The sequence below is a fragment of the Sinocyclocheilus rhinocerous genome, unplaced genomic scaffold, assembly GCF_001515625.1.
Source record: "Sinocyclocheilus rhinocerous isolate Xijiao unplaced genomic scaffold, SAMN03320098_v1.1 scaffold85, whole genome shotgun sequence".
Taxonomy (NCBI): domain Eukaryota; kingdom Metazoa; phylum Chordata; class Actinopteri; order Cypriniformes; family Cyprinidae; genus Sinocyclocheilus; species Sinocyclocheilus rhinocerous.
The window spans coordinates 923,664-937,450 of NW_015649998.1; the positions used below are offsets into that span (position 1 = coordinate 923,664).

The window sequence follows — 13,787 nt, forward strand, 5'->3', positions numbered from 1 at the left end:
ATAGCCATAGTGAAAGCAACAATAGATATTTTACCTCAGATCTTGAAAATAAATTAAAGCAAACTTGTACGTTAAAACTGTGAACTCACTGCGAACCAACACGTGTATTCCATAACAAAGATATGTCACTCACTCAGTCACTCAAAACTGTTCAGTCCATTCACATTTGAATCATCTATTTTCCATGTCCACTTTTCTTTTCTACACACTTGCCATGTTTTGCTGTCACATCGTATCTACACTGGACGCGACAAAGCATTGCAAATCATTTGAACGTTGTGTCAGTACGGTATAAATAGAACGAGTCAGCAGTGGGGATTTATCGTGTCGCACCGCATCCAAGACAGCATCACTGATTATAACGAGTTCTTGTATTTTATTGCGTCACGCCGCATCGATCGCGTCTGTAGACACGATGTAAGTTAATGTAGCTTTCTGATGCTGCGTTTGAATTTTCATGCCACATTATTTTAAATTAGCGCGGGCCAAACCACCTATTGAGGAACTCTGGTGTATATTGTCCATATTTCAAAAGATCAAAGTGTCTGAGGTTCTTCAAATCTTACACTTGTAACACAGCTAGTCATTCTTTCAAAACCTGATTTCATGCTTTCGTACACATATTTTCTTTCCTCATAATCATTGTTTCAAAAAATCTATACTGAGGACATCTGGTTAAATCACCAAAACCAACAGTATAATCTTATTTCTATTTAATAATCAGTTATTTAAATAGCAAATAATGCAAGGCACATCTCCCTCTCCCTCTCTCTCATACACACACACACACACACACACACGTTCCTGAGTTTCCATGTGTCATACTGTACAAACTCTATTTTATATCCCTTTACCCTGGCCCTACCCCTAAATCTAGCCCTCACACAAAACTGCTATTTTAGTTTTTCAAAAAAAAAAAAAAATATTGCCATCATAACGTAGGTTATACCTGAACCAAACACACACAATTTATAAACATTTTGGTTATAATGTGAAGTAAATCCCTTTTACTGTAATTATTTTATTATATTTAGTTATTCATTTCGAAAATTGCACACATATAGAAATCTATAAATGTACTGTACCAAATGATTTACTGATTAACAATTAAGACCAGCTGGAATAAATTATACACAAATTTGACTGATGATACACATTTAACTGAATGAGAAGATATGCAAAGGAAAAGATTGATAGATTTTGCATTATGAAAAGCAGATTAAAAATTCATTTAAAAAATGCATAGTGATGAATATTACACATTTTGTGTAGTGAAAAGGATAATTTGTGTTTTATACTAACATGATTTAAAGTATGCTGAAATGTTTGGAAAAAGGTGCATTTTTATGATCTGTTGTGTTCAGAAAATGTAGTCTTGCTTGCGAAAATTGCTTCAATGCCATCAAAAAAAAAACTGCAAATACAATAACAAACATTATCATTTATCTGCATATAGTAGCACAATAATATGATAAAGCAGCAGTAATTCAGTATTCATTCAAACCTGGACTTTTAAATCTCCAAATTTCCAAAATGTATTGAAACAGAGGGAAAAAACACATCTCAAAATCATCTTATATCATAGCAAACATCAAAAACACTTTGGCACTCATAAAACAGTGACTTTAACAAAACTACTTTACATAAAGTTAGAATTGCGAGATGCATTTTTTGTTTTTACTTTAAGTGTTCTAGATTATGTTCCAAAACCAAATTCATTTACAAAATAGGGCAGGTGTGATAGTGGCTAAGGGCTGGTGATCAGAATGCTTCTGGGTGAAGGAATGATAATCACCATGGCCTAGAGCGAAGCACCTATAGCTAAGGTTGCTGCAGGAGGATTTTTCTTATATCAAGAATACTGTAAATTGCTTTGGACAAAAGCATCTGCTAAATTACTACTTGCTTAGCAACTAGAGCATGAATGGCATCCATTTACTATGAAGGATCCACTGCAGAAAGTCACAAGAATAGTTCAGTTTAATGTAGAAGTAGATACACACCAGATCCAGATAAGATCGTCTTGTGTCTCTATAAAGTACAGTATATAACAACACAACCCCAAATGGTAATCATCGTAATTACTAGCAAGTACCAACAAAATACTGGTAATTTAAATTCTCTGCATTTAGTTATTTGTCATTCTTACGAAAATAAATCAGAAATGTTGTAATGTATTTAGGTACAGAGTAAGTTCAAAATATTAAGGCTTAGAACCTATACAAAACTGTATGACTATATTAATGTATGACCTCAAAAAAAAATTTCACTTTTCTAAGCCATAAGTACTGTACTCATGTCACTGTGGTACATTTGCAATGACGCAAGTTGGAAGCAGTTACAATGGCACAAAGGAATTTCACCAGAATTTCAGCAAGTCATCATGTGGAAAAAATCCCTTAAACAAGTATCTCAGGAACATCAAGACAATGCAAGGACAAGGATGTAAAAAGACACACAATAAGACATTACAAAGATATTAAGACTGTGCTTATGTAACATCACACAGTGTAATCATGTACCATGTAAATATGCATAGTCAAGTGTACAAACCGGTAACTATTTGAGGAAAGGTTAGAGATTTGTTAAGCAATGTTTATACTAATGTTCGGTTGGGGTCATAAGATTGAAATGTCATGATGTGTTGTGCAATTCCTCATAGAGTGGTGATATTTTGTAAAATCCTGATCTTTTGTGATTAAAGAGTTCATTGTACCATGAAAATGTTGCTTTGTGATGTCAGATAAATGACACGGAACACTCTTCGGACAGAAGAGTGAGCACTTCATGACAAACAGGTTTTGAAGCATTTAGTCATGAATCATTTTCACTCACACTGACTGTAAAATATTATCCTTAAAGCCATTTCGGAACACACAGTGCTGGGAAGGTCACTTTGGAATGTAATAGGTTACAGATTACAAGTTACCCTATTTAAAATGTAATAAGTAGTATAACTATTTCAGTTTCTAAGTTTCTAACAAATGTTTTCAACTGTTAATCATTTTGAAACATTTAAAGCACGCGGGGTTAACACTTGAATTACGATTATAATTTAGTTTTAAAGCAGAGACCACCACAAAATCAGACTTTAGCACAGCATCTTTGAGATTGTTCTGAAGTTAAATACAGATTTAAAATCATAAGATATAGTTTAATTGCTATGATACTGTTTTTGAAATCAAATCTTTGCACTGGCATAATGCAATTAATATTTCTATAAGTAACTGTCATTTAATTACACATTTTTTTCTCAGTAACTGTAACTGATTACATTTGTTTTGGGTTACATTTTATTTTAAGGTGTCCTTATTACAGTGTAATTATACATTTAAGTGCTGAGGAATATTAATTCACTACATGTACTTACTATATGGCTAGGGTTAGGAATAGGGTTTGGCTTAAGTTTACTTGCATGTAATTATGCATAATTTATTGTTATTATAATAGTAAGTACACGTAAAATGTGTAACAAGGACACCTTAAAATAAAGTGTAACCTTATTTTATATGTTTTAATCTTCATTGAAGTCCTGATCATCCTGTTCAGCTTTATTTTGCGATAAAGACTGGTGTGGGCAACTCATCATATAAAATAAACATGGACATATTTTGGACAAATATTTATTTGAGTTGAAAGTATTTTCCAATTTTACCTGTATATTATTTAAAAGTTTCGGGTATGAAAAAAAATAATTACAGTCAGTGTTGGGTAGATTACTTACAAATTCTAGACCCATAGATCCGTTACTTTTTATAGTTAGTAACATCATCTAATTTACTAATTTTGGGTAATGTATTCTGACTACTTTTTAGATTTTTTTTAAATAATTTTTTTGCTAACTTGTTGTAAACTTATCATTAAACATGCCATATTGTTATAAAAAAGCAAAGAGATAGATCAGTCCCTTGCCAATTTATATCAAGGAGACCATTATACATGGTTTGATAACTTGAGAAGTACAATTCAGAAGTATGGTTTTCAAATTTATATGCGAATACATTTAAGGCTAAATGGGATGACACACAGTAGGATTTTTAGAAAGGAAAATTTAAAAGAGAAAAAAATAATTAAGGAGAATCAATAAATGATGAATAATTTACTGTCATTGTGTGATATGTAATCATGTAGTCTGTAGTAAAATGTAACTGTAATCTGATTATGAGCATTTTAAAATGTAATATACTCTAATTATACTTAATAGTACTTAATTTTTGGAATCTGTTTAGGAATACTTAATCCAGATTACATGTAATCAGTTACTACCCAGCACTGATTACAATATGAAAACAATTGACCTAGCAACAAGACAAACACTGCAACAATATTTAGGCCTACTGTATTATTAATACAAAAGTCTTCTGAGGCTGTTTTGTTTTCCTACATTTGATATCTGAGACCCAAGATGGCGCATCGGCATTGGTGCACCAAACAAATAGGTCCCTTCTTCTGGGCTTCTTTCTTCTGCACTGTAAAAAGTAATCACTGAATCTACTTAAGAAAAGCAAGTAAGCCTAACTGATTTTTACAAATTTGTTGAATTTACTTAATTATACTGTGTTATGAGAACTTTCTGGTGGATGCAGTAGTTAAACTAAACAACTTTAGTAAACAGTACTTAAGAGCATCTAGTTTGTTGGATTAAATGTATGTTTCCATTGTCTGGTGTATTGACCGTGATCCCTGAGCTGAGGACTCTAGAGCCATACCTAACTCACTGCTTTTAATGCCACATCTACTGCAATAATTTTGGAAGGTACAATTGTATTGGATGATCTGGAAAATCCTCTCCAAGACATATGCCTGCTCTTTGGACTCATTTATGCTATGAAATTATAGTATCCTCCAGTACTGAAGGACACCTTTGATTTCATTCAATGGCTGAACCTAGAATGCAACCTCTGAAAAATCTTCTGATGTAGAAATATGTCATTGTGGTGTGATGGAGCATTTTTCAGTGTAATTGTTCATGATTGACCATTATTGATTTAGAAAAAGGTAATTCTAGAAAATGGTAAATCTAGATTTACAAGGTGTCATAAAAGGGATGTTGATGGGTTTTTTTTTTTTTATTTATTTCCTGAGTGCAGTATGTGCAATTTTTCTTACAATGTTAAATTGTTGATTTGATAGCATGCCTAAAAAGTAATGACTTGAAGTAACATTGTTTTATTAAACAAATAAATGCCCTATTGTTGTGCTAACAATCTGTTTTCTGTCTTTGTATTAACAACTTTAAGTTTTGAGTACAGCTTACTTGAGAAATTTAAGGCAATCAGTTTCCACACATTTGTCTAGTAATGTGAACAAAGCAGACTTGTTAAGAGAACTGTTTTGTTTGAGTTCTGTGCACTAAGCTTAACTTAAATCTCTAAGTTGGCTGAACTTGTCAAATTGAGTTACCAACACTCAAGTTTTCTGGTAACCTATACATATACACAAGTTACCTATACAAAGTTACAGTAAGTTTTATTAACTCAAAAATTATAAACTAATTTGCTTGAGAAATTTGAGGCAATCAGTTTCCACAGGTTTTCCAAGTAAGTTCAACTCATTACTTTTTACAGTGTGTTGAACACAAATGAGATATTATGAATAATGTTGTTAACCAAACAGTTGACTTCCATAGTATTTTTTCCCCGTACTATGGAAGTTAATGGTTTGTTTACCAACATTCTTCTCAATATCTTCTTTTGTGTTCAGCAGAAGATAGAAACTCACACAGGAACAACTTGAGGGTGAGTAAATGATGACAGAATTTTTATTTTTGAGTGAACTATCCCTTTAAGTCCATGCAGCATCCAGAGCCTTTTCTGTTGCAAGTGCTATGTATTGGTAGTTTTTGGAGGTTAAAATACTCACATAGTGGGAAAAAATAATGCTTTATGTTAAATTGATTATATTCACCCTAAAAAATAATAATAATACATTTTATCACCATAGGTTGTGAAGCTTTTCAAATCCTGGTACTGAGTCAACAGTGTTGCCTCTAATGATTGCCAGACTTAATTTTTCCATTGAGATGCTTGTTACTTCCTTATAGACCATGACCTCATCCTGAATCATGTACTGCCTTTCTAAAAAGCACCTCCCCTTCTAAGTAAGTCATTCACCTTTTTTCCCAAGCTTTAACAGCTATTGTAGTGAAAAATCCTGGTGGTAGCCCCACTTTGTGGTTTGTGGGTTTATTGTTAGTGAGATGTTATGTGCATGAGCTGTAGTGATGATTTATTATATCCTTGTTCCTAGTTACCTTGAAATTTAAGACAGCAGCAGTATTTACTGATGTATAGCCCATTGAAGTTAAACTGAAGTTTAGTTTTTGAATAAGCTCAAGTTTTATGACATTTTTAATAATGGTAGGACTACACAACATAATTTCCTAAACATTTTTATTATTTTAATTGTGAATATTATTGTTAGAAGATGTTGAATGTAAAAAAGTCAAGTAGTAATGTCACTTACACCTCCTCACAGATGTAGTAAAATGTGTTTTTGGTTGTACTTTATTTTAAGATGTCCTTGTTATACATTTTAGTACTGAGTAATATTAATTAACTACATGTATTTACTATATGGTTAGGGTAAGAATGAGGGTTTGGTTTAGAGTTACTCGCATGTAATTATGCATAATTAATTGTTATAAGTACATGGAACATGTGTAACAAGGACACCTTAAAATAAAGTGTTACCATTTTTTTTTTATAGCCTTAAACAAAAAAGCTGACTTATTCCACAGAAAATTTTGTACATGTTTATTAATGTTCCACAATGTATTTTAGATGTATTTAGCATTGTAATACACCAGGCCTTCGTTCAGCCCCGACAAAACGGTGCAAAACGTTTTTTAAACGGAAACGGTGGTGCGTTGAACACACTGTTCTGATGACGCAAGAGTTGCAACTATGGCAGCTGAGAAGGCCATTCTTTGTGTTCTTTTTGAAGAATTTTCGGAGCCTGATGAAATCGGTATAAACACGTGTTTAATACTGCAAAATACGCTCCATGTTACAGTCACTATAAATTCCAGAATAAAAGAGAACATCCCAATAGAGTGCAGGGATTTGTGGAAACTGTGTTTCCTAATTATTGTGATCCAACATTTGCCTCACATTTCAGGATGAAAAGACAAACATTTCAGGAGAAGGATAATCCACTTCTTATCTCCGAGACTGTGTTATGCTCTATATGACCTTATTATTTTAGGATTTTTTTTCTACTAAACTAATATGATCTTTGAGTTTTTAGAAAAATTAGTTTAACATCGGTGTTCATTATAAGCTTGGCTGAATTTTTCATACATTGAAAAGCAACCTTTTCTTCACAAAAGGTTTCACAAAACCTTGTGTGTGTGTGTGTGGTAAAGAGTTTTGTTAGAAAGACGACATGTGTGCTCATTAATGTTTTGAACATGGCAAATGTAAAACAACGCCCCCTGTTGGTGTAATTTATTACAGCAAGATACTTTAAAGTCAGATGATGCAAATTATTTATTTAATCATTTACACAGATACAGATTACAAACAAGACTCAAGTTATATTATCACTTAATGCTAGTAATGCTAGATATTATGTAATCTAAATATATCATTATTTTGTGTACTTTCTATATGAAATTAATTTAAATCTTTATTTTTTATTTGACATACAAATATGAATTTAAAGAAATCTTCATTCTCAATAGGAAAATGTATTTAAATGTTGGTAATTTGGGGCTGATTTAAAGAAATGTGTATACATTTGTTCTAATCGCTGTACTTGCACAGCTTATAGAATGTTTGAAGAAACTGAAACATATATATATATATATAAAGAGAAAGAAGGGGAGCCGTGTAGAAGCTTAGGCCAACCAAAAAATTACCACCTGTGATTCCCTGCAAAAACAGACAGAGCTGAAGGGCTTCTGGTCTTTTAAGATACTGCTGGAGTAATTTACTGTCTCAGTTATTTGAGTATTATTTCAAAACTATAAACATGATAAACAGTTGCCAGTGTATTTGGACTTACGGCATTGCCTTTCATAATCCCTACAGCAGTTTCTGCGGCAGCCAGGATTGCAGTTGCAGCGGTTGCGGATGTCAAATCTCTCACCACATCTTCTACGACAAGAAATTGAGGCTACAACAAAAAACATTTAAACAAGCATTATGCAGAGAAGTGAGTGGTAATAAGAAGACATTAATGTGTACATGTGTGTGAAAGAGAGTTACACTGATTGGGTGGAGGTCTAAAAGTAGTAGTTGTTCTTGAGGTAGCAGAAACTTGTGAGGTCGTAGAAACAGGCAATGCAGTAGAAGCAGTTGTGGCAGCAGAAATAGGCGATGAAGAAGCAGGTGAGGCCGTAGAAACAGACTGGCATGTGCTTGAAGGGTTGCAAATGACGAATCTTGGAAGGTTCTGGCCAATGTTACTGGTGATCCAGCTCTGATACTGTGACACGCGGGTGTAAACACCAGGTGCGTTGGGATCGGCACAGCCATAACCCCAGCTGGTGATACCAGACTGAACCCACACCAAACACTGCTTGCTCACCATTGGACCACCAGAGTCTCCCTACGCAAAGACAGAGAGGAGACGTTTTTCTTTGAGCAATATATTAGAAGAACCTAATGGACTTTCAGATACGCAGCATGTTTTGAAATGGTTGTTGTACCTGGCAGGTGTCTTTGCCTCCCTCCATTAAACCAGCACACATCATGTTGCTGGTAACAGATCCAGAACCCAGAAGAGTATTACATCGATCATTAGCCACCACTGGAACCATAGTCTCCTGCAGGATCCCAGGAGCAGGTAAACTCACTGAACACCAAAAACACACACAACCTTCTATTAGTGATGTTAGGAAGAGATGCATATGTGAATTCATGGATTTGCATGTGTTTGTACCTCCAGACTGAACAGATCCCCAGCCTGTGATCCAGCTGCTGGTGCCAGAAGGGAAGGCACTGTTCTGCGCCGCCAGACACACGGGTTTAATATAGTCATTAAAAGTGACTGCGGAGGAGAGACGGAGCAGAGCGATGTCATTGTCGCTGGTTTGACTGTTGTAGGAGGGGTGGACGATGATGGAGATGACATTTCTACTGATTTCATAGGTATTGTCTCCTTGCTGTGTTTTCTTTCCCAGGTACACAAGCAGATCGGATGCGCTGACACTGAAAACAGATGAAGGTGAAGAAAAGAAAAGAATCAATCAATAGTGTAAAAACAGCCTCAGAGCCCGTGGTTTGGATGAATAGTTGAATACTGATGTGAATCTTACCCAGGTAAACAGTGAGCTGCAGTCAGCACCCATTCACTGTTGATTAGGGAGCCACCGCAAAAATGACCTCCGAAGTTGGAGCTGTGCAGACTGACCTGCCATGGCCATGAACCCTCAAATGCATCCACACCGCCCACAATACGGGTGTTCAGAGGGGCCTGTCCACAAACTATGAGAAAGAAAGAGAGGGAGATTGTTCTCTTGCACATTTCTGTTCAAAAAAAGCTGACATCTTAAGAATGTGACAAGCTCTTACCATTCAACTGAGAAAGTGAACCTGTAGTGGAAGAGACAGAGTAGCACACATTAAATTATCCCTCATAAACCAGGACCATGGCAGAAACATGTACTGCTGATGAAGTTTCTAAGTAAAAGACCTTACCTTGAACACATAAGAGCAGGGCCAAACCGACACACGTTAACCTCCACATCTTCGCAAACTGTCTCTTCTCTTGCAGGGTGGATGGAGATTGTGAATTTGGTTCTCTTTGCTCACAAAACCTTTTTATATTCACTTCTCCCGTCTCTGCTTGTCACTCGTCTAATCACTCTAATGTCGCACTAATCTATTTTTACTATTATTTTTGCTCCTCGCCCTGTTTTCATAATGGAAGCCTGTTAAACATGTATTCTAGAACTAAATTCACTTAATATGCAAGTTTTGTTTTCAGAGATTATCAGTTTTGTTAATCTCAGTCTAATTCGAACAGGGTGTTCATAGTTTAGCCAAAAATGCATTATTTACTCACCCTCATGTTGTTACAAACCTGTTTGACTTCAAACAGTGGAACAGAAAAGCAGATGTTAGGAATGACACAGCAATCACCATTCTCATTTCACCATTGCATGGAAAAAAAGGACAAAATATAATTTTCAGTTTTTTGAGTGAACTAACTATTCCTTTAAGAACAGTGGAAATTTTTTTTGAGATTTAAAGTAAAATATAAAGAATAAATGGCAAAAGATTATACTTGAAGTTTAAACAAATAGCCATGCTTTGTTACAAAAATAATAGAAATTACATTTAAATTCCAGTGAAAGTGATCAAATATTCCGTTTTTTTCCTTACATTGACTTTTTTTGTAATTCTGGAACAATTAAATGATCCAAAACAAACATTTGCAGTTTAGTAGGCAGTTTGATTTCAGATATGAAAATGCAGAGCAACATGTGAGAGAATGTGAGCTGATTATTTACAGGAGACATCTGTCACCACAGCAATTAAGCTAAGCTCAGTTTATCTGGATTTGTGACAAACAGGTACAAAAAAAGTGTTGGCGAAACACACAAGTACAAAAATGACAGTATTTGTTAGTTTGAGACACTAATGAGACACTAATTATGACTTAAAGGCAGCATGTGGCAATCAGAAATTTTACAGTGTCATTGTAAAAGTGTAACAGAGGGCAGGTGAATCAATGTTGCAATTGTAGCGTTCCAGCTATTTAAATTTCATATTTCAAAATAAATCATAAAGTTCAAGCAATAGCTATCATTCTTTTAGGTGTTTATTCATAATCTCAGAAAACAAGCAAGAAAAACAACACATATTAGCTGATCATCATTTTTTCAACACAGCATTCATTTGAATTTCTAAATATAATTATCTTTCACTCTGTCTCTATCTATCTATCTGTCTATCTATCTATCTGTCTATCTATCTATCTATCTATCTATCTAGTAGATATATAAGATATGTTTAAACAAGTGTTATTTGAAAATAAATTGATATATGTGATGTGATTTATTATAATTATATAATCTTTAATGTTATTATAATTACCTGGATGTAGAGTACACATCCTCATTAGACTTACTATTCTCAGCTAGATCAAACAGCAATAAATTATTATATAACATGAACATCCTGCCCGATTATAGAATGAATTAATAAAATGTCTGGAAAAAACTTTGCATGTAATATGTTAAGAAGAAAATTTGGGTCTGCATTGTGAAAACAGGGCGAGGAGCAGAAAATGATATTAAAAATGGATTAGTGCGACATTAAAGTAATTAGACAAATGGCGAGCAGAGACTGGAGAAATGAATATATAAAAGGGTTGTAAGAGCAAAGAGAACCAAATCCACCATCTCCATCCATTCTGCAAGAGAAGAGACGGTTTGTAAAGATGTGGAGGTTAACGCGTGTCGGTTTGGCCCTGCTCTTATGTGTTCAAGGTAAGGACTTTTACTTGCTTAAGGTAGAAACTTCATCAGCAGTACATGTTCAAGAGGGATAATTTCATTAAATTAATTAGTAAGAGGATGTCACACATAGCTAGATGTCCATGAAATCTTTCCTATTTAATATGTGCTGCTCTGTCTTTTCCGCTACAGGTTCACTTTCTCAGCTGAACGGTAAGAGTTTGTCTCATTCTTCATATGTTCATATGAATCATATAGTTTTACAGAATTGCACATCTGTCTGTTTCTCTCATAGTTTGTGGACAGGCTCCTCTAAACACTCGTGTTGTGGGCGGTGTGGATGCCTCTGAGGGTTCATGGCCGTGGCAGGTCAGTCTGCACACTTCTGGACGTCATTTTTGCGGAGGCTCCCTCATCAACAATGAATGGGTGCTGACAGCAGCTCACTGCTTACCTGGGTAAGATTCACCTAAATACACGAAAGCACTTGTTTTGTTTTGATTATTAGATGTATGTTTTTGTTTTCTCACTTTTCTCTGACTGTATTTAGTGTCAGCGCATCCAGTCTGCGTGTGTATTTGGGAAGGAGGACGCAGCAAGGAGTCAATGCCAATGAAATCAGCAGAAATGTCACTACGATCATTGTCCACCCCTCCTACGACAGGACCACAAACAACAATGACATTGCTGTGCTCCGGCTGTCTGCCAGAGTCACCTTTAATGACTATATTAGACCCGTGTGTCTGGCAGCCCAGAGCAGCATCTTCATTTTTGGCACCAGCAGCTGGATCACAGGCTGGGGATCTGTTCAGTCTGGAGGTACAAACACATGCAAATCCATTAATTCACATATGCATCTCTTCCTAACATCACTAATAGAAGGTTGTGTGTGTTTTTGGTGTTCAGTGAGTTTACCTGCTCCTGGGATCCTGCAGGAGACTATGGTTCCAGTGGTGGCTAATGATCGATGTAATACTCTTCTGGGTTCTGGATCTGTTACCAGCAACATGATGTGTGCTGGTTTAATGGAGGGAGGCAAAGACACCTGCCAGGTACAACAACCATTTCAAAACATGCTGCGTATCTGAAAGTCCATTAGGTTCTTCTAATATATTGCTCAAAGAAAAACGTCTCCTCTCTGTCTTTGCGTAGGGAGACTCTGGTGGTCCAATGGTGAGCAAGCAGTGTTTGGTGTGGGTTCAGTCTGGTATCACCAGCTGGGGTTATGGCTGTGCCGATCCCAACGCACCTGGTGTTTACACCCGCGTGTCACAGTATCAGAGCTGGATCACCAACAACATTGGCCAGAACCTGCCGGGTTTTGTCACCTTCAACCCTACAAGCACATGCCAGTCTGGTTCTACAGCCTCACCTGCTTCTACATCAGCCACTTCTACAACTTCTCCAACTACTACTACTAAATCACCAACTACTACCACCCCAAAACTTCTACTACCATAAGACCAGCAACTACTACTCTTTCACCCAGTTACAGTAACTCTTTCTCATACTCTACACACTTATATATCCTGAAAGGGATAGTCCACCTAAAAATGAAAATTCTGTCAAAATCACTTATTCCCCATTTATATCATTCAAAACCTAAATGAATTTACTATTTCTGTAAGAAACGATGCTTTGAAGAATGTTGTTACCTAAATAGTTTTGGTTACCATTATATTTTTTGTCCATACACTGGAAGTCAGAGACAACTGATTTATCAAAATATCTTCTTTCGTGAATTCTCATTAACACTACGTACTTCTCTGCTTGATAACGTCTTTTTGTTGTAGCCTCAACCTCTTGTCAAGGGAGATGTGGTGAGAAATTTGACTTCCGCAACCGCTCCAACTGCAGTCCTCGCTGCCTCATAAACTGCTGTGCGGATTATATAAAGATATGCAGTAAGTGATCATAATTCTGAAACACAAACCAAACATGATTCAAATTCTGAATTCTTTAGTCTAGAAGTCTTCAGCTTTGTTTGTTTTTGTGTCTCTACAGGGTATTAGTAAATAACTCTTGGCTGGCACGATCCTCTGAATGGCTCACCTGCACTATATGTTTTCAATTTGTTTATACATTCTGTGCAACAATTTCATGCATCAAGTACAGGTTATATAACAAAATATTTCTTTAAATCAGCAAAGAATCAATTAATTTTAAATTGATTTCTTCAAAATTTATGTGTAATGAATGTCTAATTTCTTCCCTCTTCAGACTAATGATTAATTTATCATGTTTGTGTGTCAAAATTGTACCTAAATATTTCAAAATTAATTTTATGGAACATACAAAATCATACAAGCAGAATATATAATAGCATAACTTGATAATATAATTTCTTGTTTGTAATCTGTATTATATAAATGACTAAATA

At 35.2% G+C, this 13,787-nt stretch overlaps 2 protein-coding genes across 2 annotated transcripts in view; one reads left to right on the forward strand and one right to left on the reverse strand.

The window, feature by feature from the left end:
• The window catches only part of LOC107711002 (transmembrane protease serine 9-like), a 26,816-nt gene extending 17,123 nt beyond the window's left edge, over positions 1-9,693 (reverse strand). The window contains exons 1-7 of the mRNA XM_016515904.1: positions 9,645-9,693; positions 9,519-9,539; positions 9,263-9,431; positions 8,887-9,155; positions 8,654-8,799; positions 8,211-8,553; positions 8,008-8,118 (exon numbers count right to left, since the gene is read on the reverse strand). Of these exons, the coding sequence (XP_016371390.1) occupies positions 8,008-8,118; positions 8,211-8,553; positions 8,654-8,799; positions 8,887-9,155; positions 9,263-9,431; positions 9,519-9,539; positions 9,645-9,693 (1,108 nt within the window). The remainder of the gene's footprint in view (positions 1-8,007; positions 8,119-8,210; positions 8,554-8,653; positions 8,800-8,886; positions 9,156-9,262; positions 9,432-9,518; positions 9,540-9,644) is intronic.
• Positions 9,694-11,391: 1,698 nt separating this feature from the next.
• On the forward strand, positions 11,392-13,419 carry LOC107711003 (serine protease 27-like). The gene is made up of 8 exons (XM_016515905.1): positions 11,392-11,440; positions 11,600-11,620; positions 11,703-11,865; positions 11,958-12,226; positions 12,314-12,459; positions 12,560-12,824; positions 13,201-13,311; positions 13,412-13,419. Exons 1-8 carry the CDS (start codon positions 11,392-11,394, stop codon positions 13,417-13,419), a joined length of 1,032 nt encoding a protein of 343 aa, XP_016371391.1.
• The last annotated feature ends 368 nt before the right edge of the window (positions 13,420-13,787 follow it).

Excerpts from the sequence above, each read along its gene's own strand:
- LOC107711003 (XM_016515905.1), top strand. The coding sequence starts at position 11,392 with ATGTGGAGGTTAACGCGTGTCGGTTTGGCCCTGCTCTTATGTGTTCAA. Across the intron at positions 11,621-11,702 it reads TTCACTTTCTCAGCTGAACG|TTTGTGGACAGGCTCCTCTA; the intron begins GTAAGAGTTTGT and ends TTTCTCTCATAG. Across the intron at positions 12,460-12,559 it reads GAGGCAAAGACACCTGCCAG|GGAGACTCTGGTGGTCCAAT; the intron begins GTACAACAACCA and ends GTCTTTGCGTAG.